This window comes from Daldinia decipiens (genome assembly GCF_022478715.1).
Source record: "Daldinia decipiens strain CBS 113046 unplaced genomic scaffold F4813scaffold_1, whole genome shotgun sequence".
NCBI lineage: Eukaryota > Fungi > Ascomycota > Sordariomycetes > Xylariales > Hypoxylaceae > Daldinia > Daldinia decipiens.
In genome coordinates this window covers 1,072,308-1,085,324 of record NW_026054544.1, presented here as the reverse complement: position 1 = coordinate 1,085,324, position 13,017 = coordinate 1,072,308, and the positions used below count along the sequence as shown (strand labels likewise).

General features: G+C 44.2%; 3 protein-coding genes across 3 annotated transcripts; 2 read left to right on the top strand and 1 right to left on the bottom strand.

The window, feature by feature from the left end:
- Positions 1-732: 732 nt before the first annotated feature.
- Positions 733-2,737, top strand: F4813DRAFT_394960 (cytochrome P450; the record flags this gene model as incomplete). Its single annotated transcript, XM_049247642.1, has 5 exons — positions 733-1,023; positions 1,079-1,142; positions 1,199-1,578; positions 1,639-2,214; positions 2,271-2,737. The coding sequence occupies exons 1-5, from the start codon at positions 921-923 to the stop codon at positions 2,735-2,737; spliced, it is 1,590 nt and encodes a 529-aa protein (XP_049104814.1). The 5' UTR covers positions 733-920.
- A 2,169-nt stretch (positions 2,738-4,906) lies between these two features.
- On the top strand, positions 4,907-9,064 carry F4813DRAFT_342139 (acetyl-CoA synthetase-like protein). The gene is made up of 5 exons (XM_049241366.1): positions 4,907-5,318; positions 5,428-5,691; positions 5,921-6,159; positions 6,220-6,382; positions 6,442-9,064. Exons 1-5 carry the CDS (start codon positions 5,283-5,285, stop codon positions 8,908-8,910), a joined length of 3,171 nt encoding a protein of 1,056 aa, XP_049104813.1. The 5' UTR covers positions 4,907-5,282; the 3' UTR covers positions 8,911-9,064.
- A 2,199-nt stretch (positions 9,065-11,263) lies between these two features.
- F4813DRAFT_342136 (uncharacterized protein) lies at positions 11,264-12,763 on the bottom strand. The gene is made up of 2 exons (XM_049241365.1): positions 12,244-12,763; positions 11,264-12,193 (listed from the first exon to the last, which is right to left on the bottom strand). Exons 1-2 carry the CDS (start codon positions 12,607-12,609, stop codon positions 11,522-11,524), a joined length of 1,038 nt encoding a protein of 345 aa, XP_049104812.1. The 5' UTR covers positions 12,610-12,763; the 3' UTR covers positions 11,264-11,521.
- Between the last annotated feature and the right edge of the window lie 254 nt (positions 12,764-13,017).

The following is a 13,017-nucleotide window of genomic DNA, read 5'->3' as shown; positions in this document are numbered from 1 at the left end:
TATGCTGTTTGATAAATTAGGTAGGGAAAGGAGAGAAGAGACCGATGGATGCCGGATTTCAATGAAACTAATTTTAAATACATGGGCACATGGGCCGACCTCCCAATCCCTCCATACCTTAGGTAGGTACCTATCCATCGTTTAACCTCAATACGTAAACAATTATTAAATTTATTGTATCTTGTCTTACACAACTTGAAAGTGATGTGACTGATAATGTCTAATGCCGAAACAAGGCCCTGCGAGGATGTGACATAGGGGCCCAAGTTGGCTGCAGGTAAGACTGCAACTGGTTACCCGATCCTCCTTGCTCGCATGATAAACCCAGGAATTGAATAATAGTGAAAGGATGTTATGACGTAGCATGATCGCCACGGGGATACTATCATGATAATTTCTCCTCTGCCCATCCTGCAGATTGACACTTTAACCAGACTCCATCTGGCTGCCCTCTAGCATTACACCGTTTTGATACCCTCTGATAGTACGTTGACGAAGAACTTATAGTCCAGGACAACCAGCGAGTTCGATGAGTCAGCTAATAGCTTGACCTAACCTGACCCGGCTTGGGTAGATCGTAAATATTTTTGTTGGTGTAACAATTACATACCTTGAGGGTTTACGTATACACTATTTTTGATGTAATATGATTGGTGCATTGGCCTGTGGCTTTATAAACGCTCCCAGGTCAGGTCGACGATGTAGCCAGATAAGCCTCATAAGATAATATAAGTTAATATATTGGACCTGAATCGGCTCATCGAACTCGTTGAGGACAACTGTAGCGACTTATATCATTTTCATTTTCTTCATTAGCCGTCCTCCTGAGCCTCTTTTGGTTTGTGGTACTCAAAACGTACCGCGCGGCTTGCTATACTTTATCAAGGAAAAGATTTATAGTGTCGGATATCACATGTATCATGGCCTTAGTTATCATATTCGTTCTGGCTGTAGTATTAGCAATCGCTACAGGCAGCGGCTTCATTTCCTTTCCGGGATTGCGCGGGGAGCATCTGCCTCCAGGTAAGCCACTTCGCGTAGCTAACCTCATAGCAAGCACGAAACTGACTTAGAAAAGGACCCTTAGCACTACCATTCATCGGCAATATCCACAGTCTACCCAGACTGGGTATGAAATTCAAGTTCGTCTTCCCTGTCCAAGAAATACTGTAGGATCATTGAGCTCAGAGAGTGACAGATTTTCTCAATGGGCAAAAGAATACGGCCCAATCTTCTCTCTCAAAGCTTTCCACGGAAACATTATTGTTTTAAACTCATCGTACCTTGCCAACGAGCTCTTTACTAAGCGATCAGCATACTATAGCAACAGACCACCGCTATATGTCCTGGATAAGTTGATATTCAACGGAGATCACACGATGCTTATGAATGCAGACGGGCGGTGGAAATTACGGCGCAAGCTGTATTACCAGCTTATGAATCCATACAGATGCGACAACGACCATAGTTCCATGATCGAAGCCGAGATTGCGCAAACACTGAAGGATTTATTCGTGGAGCCGAGCGCCTTGATGCATCATCCGGGACGTTTGAGCAACAGCATCATCATGTCCTTGGGTCAGTATGGGTTTTAAATAGCTAACGGGAGAAACATGCTAATCGAACCATATCTTCCAGTCTTTGGAATTCGCACGCCCAGACACGACACCAATCATTTTGACGAACTGCGCCAGATAATGACGGAACTAGCCTCCTTGGGTGATATCGGAGCAACACCGCCCATCGACTTGCTCCCGTTCCTGAAATTCTTACCAGAGCGACTTTGGGGTAACTGGAAAACTCAAGCAAAGCAGATGCGAGAAAGGATGCTTGGTCTCTACCACCCACTTGTTGAGAGAGTCATTGAACGACGCAAACAACATACGGCGCTCCAAACAAGCTTCCTGGACGCGGTCCTTGATCAACAAGAAAATTTGAATTTAACCAGGAACGAGCTCGACGTCATGTGCGGTAATCTGATCGAGGGAGGGACTGACACTATATCCACATTTATTTTGACTTTCTTTCAAGCCATGGCTAATCACCCAAGTGTTCAAAAAGAGGCCCAGCAGCAGATCGACTTAGTCGTGGGTGATGGTCGGATGCCCAGTTGGAAAGACTACAATCTCCTTCCCCGAGTCGCCATGATCATAAAAGAAGTACTCAGGTGGCGGCCACCTACGTCTAGTGGTTTTCCGCACGCATCAAGCAAAGGTAGGCGATGATTACCGGAAAGTGATATAAGGATCACGCTCTAAAGATGGTTATAGATGACACGATTGATGGTATGATGATCCCTAAAGGTTCTATGGTAATCCTTAATATCTGGGATATCCATCACGACCCCGTTCGCTATCAATATCCTGAGAAGTTTGCTCCCTCCCGCTTTCAATGGCAAACCCGTTTAGCGTCGGCGTATGCAAATTGTCACGACCACAGAGACAGAGACCACTTTGCTTATGGGGCTGGACGCCGCTTATGTCCTGGAATCCACCTGGCCGAGCGAATTCTGTTTTTATTCGTCGCAAAGGTACTTTGGGCTTACACTATACATATGGACTTAGATACAGGGGGTAATCCTATACCGGTAGATGTTGACCCGCGCACTGGATATCACCAGGGGGCGATCAATGAGTGTCTGCCTTTCAAGGTCAGGTTTGAATTCAGATCGTCAGATCGTCATGAGATGGTGTTTGCCGAAGCAGAGAAAGTAAAAACAAAGACTTTTAAGATATAAATCTACTAGTGCCTTTGGTAGTTAATGAAGCAAGGTTTAGACCAAAGGGATGTTATATGTTAGTTATTGGATACATGCAATATTATTTTATACATGTTGAGTAAATGAGAGGTATAAAGGGGAATTTTAATGCAGTACTTTTCCACGTACGGTCTCAGATCCAGCCGCCAGGCTTGGCTGTAATTAATATTAGGTTTTGGTAGCACGTTAGGCCTACGTAGGTAGTTAATATATTCTTGTTTGCATTCTCTGTTTTTGAGTCGTTTCCACCTGTGCGCATTTTTAGCTGTGGAGGATATTTACCTTGCAGTAGCAGGGCCATAAAACGTGAATTGGGATGGAATTGGCAAGTAGAATAACCCAGAAAATCGTTTTAAACTCAGAGAGACGTGGAGGATATTTCGAACGGAAGGTATACCAATCCCCAACTACCAGCCCTTAGAATGAGTTACGTTGACTTTTTTTCTTAATGGGAAATCTAAAATTTGCATGAAGAGTTGCCTATTGGTAGAGTAGACTAAACAGGTTTTGCTTGCTAAGAGAACAACGGTTACTATAAATCACACCAGGGGGGGCGAGTAGTGGCAAAACAGCATCTTAGTGACAAAACTTACCATTAAGGTTAACACGATATTGATGAGTAAGTGGAGGACTGTGTTTATCTTCGAAACAAGAACCGTATTGCAATCAGCCTCGTGGAAGAACAGTATTTTTTTGAAGACTTTGAACTTGGAAGATTATTACAATCAAACATCCCACCAAGATTGCGGACATATAGACGAGAATAAAGCAGCTTATTTTTTCTGCTTTCTTCCAGCTAGTGGATGAGCTCTTATGGTGCTTAGGTGTGCTATGGTCGCCCATGTTGATCAGGTTTATACTCCTATTAAATCAATTGACTGGCGAAGTAATCCTCTAATCAATTCATAGAAGTTGTTAATATAGGGGTAAAAGGGTCTTTGATATATGTTATCGTGTATAAGTAAGAGTTGTACACTTAAAACCTATTTCTACTAAGTCTGTGCCTTGCAACACAGCTAGAGCCAATTTCAAGGGGTTGAATATACAGCATACTTACGATGCTATACAAATGTAATATTTGGCTCAACCCTTTGAATTTCCATTATATTTATTCATATTCATCATGATTCTATACGCGAATTAAAAGTTTGCATTGATAAGTATTAATTATCTGGCTGAACATCATATATCATTATAAACAAAGAGTAAATCAAGTAATAAGTCAAACCACCCTTACTGGGGCCACCCTAGTGGGGGCCACCCATTTCCCATACAAAATCAACGATTTCGCATATTTGTATTTAATTCAAGAAAATAGATAAAAATATACGGTCTTTGATTTTGAATAGGGTATTATATTTTTATTATATATAAAAATTGAAAAAAATGTCAGGGCTAATACCTGTGGTGAAATGAATACAAGAGTATACACTAACAGTTATACATACAAATTTATATGTAAAGCTGTTAAGGGATATTATTGCTTATAACTTTACCAATTAATATGATATAAATGTAAAATCTATATCGTTAAATAAGGGACATTTTAATACAACTTTTAAATTTAGGGCGAGTTATATAACTTATTTATCTGAGAAGTTATAAGCGTTTATAAGGTTTTATGGTAATTTGATGAAATTCCCATATAAAATTAAAATTTTTTAAATTTTTAAAATAACATTAAAAATACACTTTACTGTTTTACTATTAAAACATTAGATTTTAAATATGATAAAATGTACATAAGCTATTATAATGATCGAAAAGTAAAACATAAGAGATTTTATATTTTTATCTATTTCTTTAAATTAATTATAGACATGCGAAGTTGTTGATTTTGTATGGGAAATGGGTGGCCCCCACTAGGGTGGCCCCAGTAAGGGTGTTTTGACTTATAATAAATGGTCAAAATCCATTGTGCGTTCACTGAGCCTATGCGCCTAATATTTAGCAGAGGTTTATGTTGAATTCAATTACTCACCATACTTAGGTATTTAATTAACACTTAAATGGGAGGCAGAACAACATTTAAGCCAGTTTATTCTATATGTGGCTTGTATAAGTGTGTGTGTTTAGATATAAAATAGGGGTTGCGCACGGCCATTTCTGTCTTCTCAATATCAAGGGTAGATGTACATATAATATCCACGTGACTCTCATCCCTTTGACGTGACATTGAAGGACACCCAGTTTTTCACGACACGTAACTCGACCGAATTTCTAAAAGATGGCTGGCCGATTATACGATAGGATAATTGGTAACGGTTGGCAGAGTAGTAAATCTCCAAATATTCGTCAGCACTAGGTGTGTTATGCCCATTGTATTAATGATAATTGGTAACCAACAATTGGTATAAACGGTGGGTCAAGTCTGAGAGTGTTTCTACTTTGGTATGGTATATGGTATGGTATATGCTTACATCTGTATCTGAATTCTTCCTAACTTCTCCCCCATCTTGCTACCCCATGTATATTCTTCCTATAAATCTTCATTTGCAATCCGATCTCGCATCTTCTAACCCTAATGACTAACGATCACGCCCGTGTTGCCCAGTGGCAGGTGAGTGAGAACATGATATATTTTTTAAATGGAATATCCGTTATTCCTCGACTATCTAGGCTTCTTAGTTCATAAACCGCCTAGTTGCTGACCCTATTATCATTGATAGAATGATTTGCTACCTCACATTGTTGACCGACTGGCTCGGAAACCCGAAGCTATCTATGGCTTGTGGCCCGTTGCGCCCGATTCCTATGATGCCGGCTTTCGTGTTGTTACCTACTCACAGCTGGCTAATATCGTGAATGGCTTGGCTTGGTGGCTTACTGAGCAACTTGGGCCCGGCTCTCATCACGAAGTCCTGACTTATATCGGCCCCAACGACGTGCGGCTTGTAGCGCTCGCGTTAGCCTCGATGAAATCGGGTTATGTAGTAAGACTCCCCTAGAAGTTAAAACCAAAATGCGAGTTACTCCCACGTCCCCTATTAACACTATAATGCCTCATATGAATCATTATTAAACCTCATTCGATATTCATGGACCTATAGGTTATCATAACTGTTCAATATCTTAGCTTATGAGGACAGGGCCTGGAAATCATAACTTTCCAGTGCCTAATAGATGAGACTTCTAGCATATATCTCGCTGATAAATGAATAGCTTTTTCTCACATCGCCGCGCAATAGCGCCGCAGCACACCGTAGTCTTTTCGACTCTTTGAAGTGCCGGACTCTTGTAACGACGGACCCAGCGCCACCGTCCGTCTCCACTGTTCTTGAAGCCGTCAAACCACGTCAGCTTTCTATTCCTACTGTAGAAGAGCTCTTGGAGAAGCCATATCCGCACTTCTTCTTCAATAAAACTTTCGAGCAAGTCCGCTGGGACCCGGCCCTCGTAATGTACGTCTTGGGAAAGCATCTCGTTTGGAGACATATAATGCTTAATATAACTTCTTTTAGTCACAGTTCTGGATCAACCGGTTTGCCGAAGCCCCTGATATGGTGTCATGACACTTTTGCACGGGAGTGTAATTCTAATGGCCGTGAGCCCCCTGAGGGGATGACCTCGATCGATAGCTTCTGCCATGGCAAGAGAGTAATAGCAGCATTACCTCCGTTCCACGTAAGTAGACCCCGTCGAGATGAATCCTTACTATTTTGTCATCAAACTGACACTTCTAGGGAGCTGGTTTGTCACAATACCTATTCAACGCCATTCCATTCGGCAATATTATCATTGCACCAGCAGCTACGGCCATTGTGACCGCTCAGGGGCTTGTAGAAGCCCTCAAGCAGGCACCAGCAGATGTAGCGGTACTCGTACCGTCGGTAATAGCTGAACTAGCCCAGAATCCCGAACTGCTGGATTACTGTGCAACCCATCTTAAACTGATTCTCTATATCGGAGGTGACCTACCCCAAGAAATCGGAGACCGTATCGCAACCAAGGTTAGGTTACGTTGTCAATGGGGTGCTTCTGAGGTTGGTATACCACAGCAATTGCTGCCAGCCGAACTAGGACCGCTGGACTGGCGTTATATTCGCTTCCATCCATGTACCGGTGCAGTCTTTGAAGAAGTTACGAGTAACAATTATGAGTTGATCATACGACGCGATGAAGCCCTCTCCGAGACACAGACAGCCTTTGGAATGCTAAGCCAAAAGAATCTTGAGGAGTATCGTACCCGCGATCTTTTTGGACCTCATCCGTCCGTGCCAGATGCTTGGCGATGGCGCGCTCGTGCCGACGACATTATAGTATTTCTAAATGGCGAAAAGACGAACCCAATTTCAATGGAGCAACATGTCCTCGCTAGAAATCCCGAGCTAAGTGGTGTCTTGGTAATTGGTTCACAGCGATTTCAAGCGGCCTTGTTGATTGAGCCAGTCGTTAAACCCCTGAGTACGGCGGACCAAGCTGCCTTAATTGAACGCATCTGGCCCAGTATAGAAGAGGCTAACCAGGATGCGCCAGCTCATGCGCGCGTGGAAAAGGCGTTGGTCCTCATAGCATCAGACCGCCCGCTAATTCGCGCTGGGAAAGGTACTATCCAACGGTCCGCCAGCATTGCTCAGTACGCAGTTGAAATCGACAAGTTATATGCAGATATAGATGTGGATCTCGACGACGAAATTGATCGAATATCTCTGGGTGCAACGGAGGGTGAAATCGCGTCCGTTATACGAAACGCTGTTTCTACTGTCACAAGTTGGCAAGGCATAGATGACTCGGCTAGTTTCTTTGACCTGGGTATGGATTCATTGCAGGCACTTCAGCTCACGCGTGCATTACGACGTGCCCTCCGTCGGCCTGGAATTGGCCTATCCACTGTATACCAAAATCCTACCATTCCTCAACTAACGTCAGCGCTTCTGAACCAAAGCAGTACGCCCAATGACCACGACCTCGTGGGCTCTTTACTAGCTACCTATCGCGAACTAGTTCAGCAGATTCCAGTGCCAAAGCCACTAGCACCAAACCCTACAGAGCCAGTCGATGTGATTTTAACAGGCTCCACTGGTACTCTAGGGACATACACACTGCGAGCGTTACTCGGTCGACCTGGAATTGGACACATATTCTGCCTCAATCGTAGCCAAGGAGGCGGTCGCAACATACAGTCCTATCGTTTCGCGGCGGCTGGATTAACAGCAGATTTTGATAATCGAGTAACTTTCATACAGGCAGATTTAAGCAATCCTTCTCTTGGTGTTGACGAGGAAACGTACAACGAATTGCGTTCTCGAGTTGGACTCGTTATCCACAATGCTTGGCCGGTGAACTTCAACTTGGGATTACAAGCTTTTCGACCGCATCTGGCTGGGCTAGTAAACCTGTTTGCACTCTCGGCAGCATCGGCACCACGGGAGATGCGTATTGTTTTCATTTCGTCAATAGGCGCTATAGCAGGGCGGCTAGTTGATTCCGGGGCGGCCCCTGAAGCCGTACTCCAGTCACTCGATAGCCCTGCTACCAACGGATACTCCAGCAGCAAATTCATAGCCGAGCACCTCTGTAATACTGCTTCTAAGCACTTGGGTATTCCCGTTACGATTGCGCGGGTGGGTCAAGTCGGCGGTGCCGCCCGCTATCCCGGCCTATGGAACCCCTCCGAGTGGCTCCCGAGTCTTGTTATCAGCTCCTTACACCTTGGCTGTTTGCCCAGTGACCTAGGACCCCAATTCTCCGAGGTCGACTGGATGCCTTCGGATCTTCTGGCCGACGTCGTGGTAGACCTTGCTAAATCTTCTAAACCCGAGGGGGCAGGCTCCGACGCCATCGTATTCAATCTACGCAACCCAAATACAGTAGCGTGGGATACACTATTACCGGTAATATTGGAGCATGTTGAGACACGCCTTGGTAAGAAACTTGAGGTTGTACAACCGTCAACTTGGTTAAACCGTCTAGAAGAAAGTGCAGTGGTTGTTTCAGAGGGAGATATCCCAGGCATGGCCAACGCAGTTAAGTCAAATCCGGCTATTAAGCTACTAGATTTTTACCATAATGGATTATGGGCTCATGAAGCTGTTCCTGCACAACCAATGGCGGTCGAGCGCGCTCTAGCTGCAAGTCAAACGCTTCATGACATGCCTCCTGTGGGGGATAAATGGATGCGTAAGTGGATCAACGAGTGGATGGAGGCATAGGCATTATTCTGTTAAGTGTTATAATTCGTAGCCTACAATAAAGACCATAGTACATCAAGAATCGTTAACTGGCAGCCAGTAGTTAGAGCCCAGATAGATACGTCTTGGGACTAGCTAGCAACTTTGTGCCCTATTTCTCTATTTTCAAAACAATGAAATGATAATCTACAAAATATACTAGTTATTGTTAGAAAAGGAGAGTTACGTCTTTCCAAATCCAAGCTTGTTGAAAATACAAAAATAATTCCTACTTAAAGCTAACTCATCTTCTAATTTATATTCAAGTCGATGCCCCTTTTGAGTCTTATTATATACCTATCTTTATGAAGTCTATTTATGTTTCTTTAAGACGTCTTCCATTAATACTAAAATACAGCCTTGCAGCATACATCAGACATTTGCCCATCCACTTAGGCAATTATGCTTTATTTCAAGTGCCTAGCATATGCTTTCTCCGTCACGGGCTAGGGACGAACTTATTCAACTTCTTATGACCCAGGCTACCCCTGAGGGATGTAGAGAAACTTCACAAATAACACTCGGTGTCTTACCGTCTATACTTCTTTTACATATAGTGCATTGTAGAGATTGAAAGCAATGATCACTCAAAAATGTCACCAGCTTCTCCGTTTTTAGTTCTCATAGCAGTAACATCGTAGTCATATACTTGAACAGGAATCTTTATGTCTTAGTGATGAAGCGTTCTATCTATAGGATAGCCTGTTAACGATCAAGCCTTTGGATAGACACGACGGCAAGCAGTATGACAGCTACGCCCTGGAGATATTAGCTATATGATTGATCCGCTTTATACAGCCATTAACATGTCGTCGTCGCCGCGGCCCCAGCCACAAGTCCATCCCTGTTGCCCCTTAGCCTTGACACTGTCGCCAGGTACTTGATAAAAGCCTCAACTTCGTGTAGCCACCAGCTCCTGCCCTTAATGTGATTGCCAGTACCAGCCGCATTCAACCACAGGTAGATACCACAGCAACTGGTTTCCACTAGAGCACAACTTTTCCTTTCTTGAACAGACATAAATAATTATCTGGCTGCAGCACACAACATTCATCAGGACTCGAGGACTATTGCCCAGAAACTGTGCAACCTCGCATTCCTAGCAGACAGTCAGTATTTATCTATCCTGAGTTCCCTTTTGATGGTATCATCATCAAGACTACTGAATCAAGAGAATCTGATTTTCAAATAGTATTTTCTACAAGAAGCTATCGCCAACACAGGACGACCTCATCTGAAAGCCCAAGAACCATCCACTTATCAATCTACTACAGCAGCATCAAGATGGATAAGTCTCTGCCTTTCAATTCCAGCATCGAGGCCAGCGGCTTCCTCCTCTCGCGCCTCCGCGTCGGCGCCCCGCGTCCTCCCGCCTTGCCTGTCAAGACCATCTATCCCGGAGACTATCTCACGAACGAGTTTGCCCTACGCAAGCCCATGATCGACCACATCATCGGCAACGTGATGAATGGTCTTGAGTTCGAGGTCGAGTTCTCGCTGGTGCTGACGCGCCCCGAGATCCAGCACGCCGTCAGCGTTTTCACCGTCCTCATTCAGGCCGAGCCCAACTCGAACATGGTGACCGGCGAGCCCTGGGGCAAGAAGACCGCCTACCGCGGCAGCAAGTGGCTTTACATCGTCGACCAAGTCCGCAGCTACCTTCAGGATGAAGGCTTCGGCTTCGTGACGGTTGAGATGCAGGAGCGTGGCCTTCGCCGCGAGCGCGTCGACCCTATCGTCATGGGTGACCCCTGCTTCGACATGCCTTTCTGCGATTGGTTCAATCGCGGTGAGGGCAAGGTCTACGAGGATGTGCATAACATCTGCACTGATGACTTGCGTGTCGGCATCCACATGCGAGACTTCAGCATCCGCGATGTCCAGTGGGTCCATCGCCTTCCCGGTGGCCACTTCCACGCTCTGGTGATGGAGTTTGACGGCGGTCTCGACGAGGAGTTGTGGTGGCCTCTTGAGGCGAAGATCCGAGAGCGCCTTGATAAGGATGACAAGGAGGACCTGACGCGTCTTCCCGTGATCTTCAATTGGCGAATCTCTGTTGAGTAAATTACCTGGATCGGCCGTTCGAACTTCTCTGCCTGTTTGTACAGAGAAGTGGCATATTGATCGTTTGATATTCGCGCGTTGTTAGAGACATATTTGAAAAGCAGGAAAAAAAGGATATGTGTATGTGTAAGATTCATTGGCGAGTGTACCCATGAGAACATCATTGAAAACAAGAGAAAAGGAAAATGGAGGAATATCGTTGTCTTGAAGGTTCGGAGGAAGAGCTAGAACTTCTTTGCACTCATCTTGCACACGGGGAACCCAGTTCGCTTCAGCATTCACTGTATTCTAAGCATTTGCGTTATGTGTATCAATCTTATTATGACTAGGAGCATACGAAGTGGACAAGCATAACTACTATCAATCTTACTAGTGGTAGTTAAATACAGTGGCTTCCTTCTAATTAATACAGTTGCGTTCCAGTGGACTAAGGACTTCTGGTTTAGGACTGAAAAATCTAACCTGGACCTAAATCCAAACCATATATCCAAGAGTCGTTAAACCAGGAATAAGGGCTAGCCGGGTCAAGTTAACCTCGATACAACATCCGAAATATATACTCATACTTAGCCGCGATCTCAGCTGTTGACCCGCCAATGAATTTGCGCAGGATAGAATATATCCTATCAGCTTCATCAGTACTGACATGTTCGGGCCAAGTCTGGTAGGCTCCTAGGGTATATAGTAGCCTGATCATAGTGAGATTGACTTTGCCAACGTGAGGCAATGTTTCCGGCACCGCATCGCGGAAGCTCTGAAGGGTAAGTTCCCACGTCTGATCAGGAGATAAACGAGCGCCCCCTCGAACCAACCAGAACAGCTTTTGAATCTTATCATCACTGTAGGGAGAGGTAAATAGGGAATCCGGTATTCGAGTATCCTTGTGTACTTCTAGAAAAGTAGGGTTAATTGGTTGAGTGTAAAACGTCCTGAGATAATATCCGATATGCTCCTCAATCGTCCGGAAGGCAGCATAATCGTGGAAGAAACAGCGGCTCGCCTTTTGGGAATCTACTATGTTTGAATAGTCTTTTGTCATGGCGTTGGCTGGGTTATCCGGATCACCCCATATCCTAATATGTTGGAGGTGAAAAGGCTGGTTGGTTTCAGATTGCTCTAACTTCGCAAATCTTTGAACGTAAAAGTCCCAGGATTCAAGAATAAAGGAGATGTTGGTCCATGGATATTCCAGGAGACCGGACTTCTGAGATTAACAAATTATAAATGGAGACAGGATAGGCTTGGACTTACCTGGAAGTCGGGATTACCTTCGGCAGGAAGGGTAGAGTCGTGTCTATAGCCGATACAACCAAACCAAGCGTCCCAGGTAGGTTGGAAGGCTACGATGAAAGTCTCGCGTAGAGTAGAACGCCCGGATAGGAGGCGTCCAATAAGAGGGCTAGAACGGGGCAAGTTGACGTTCTCGCTATACCATAGAATACGCTCGAGTATTTCTAGCGGTATCTTCTCGAGGTATGATGCTTTTGATTCGCGAGATCTTTGAGATTTGTGTAGCTTTGATTTGTCAACGGCCTTAGATCTCATCTTAGGTATAGCGACGACAGCCTCGTTACCAAGACGGCGTTTACCGCGGACTTTGATAGGAGTTAACTCCATTAATAGGGATGTGGAGAATATTAATTGGTTAACTTGAGAAAATCTTGGGGCAATCAATGATAATATTTATAATGTGAATCCTAGAAAATTCACGGGTATGTCTTAAGTCAGATGCAAAATGATAGCCTATGTAATATGACGAGGATGAAGATGGTGAAATGGTGAAATAGTGAGTACCTACCTAGGTACATGGATGTCATAAACAATGAGGGACATCTTCGGGTAAATTCTACCTACATAAGGTAGGTATACAGGTCTCTGGGATGATAATTAGTAGCGCGGCGCTAAGTGGGTAGTTTAACCAAACATAACTAGTAAGTATCCTTACATATAGATTTGTATATAATAGTACACAACGTTAATGTTTTTTAGAACCGAAAAATTGTTCCCGAATATCTATATGTAGGT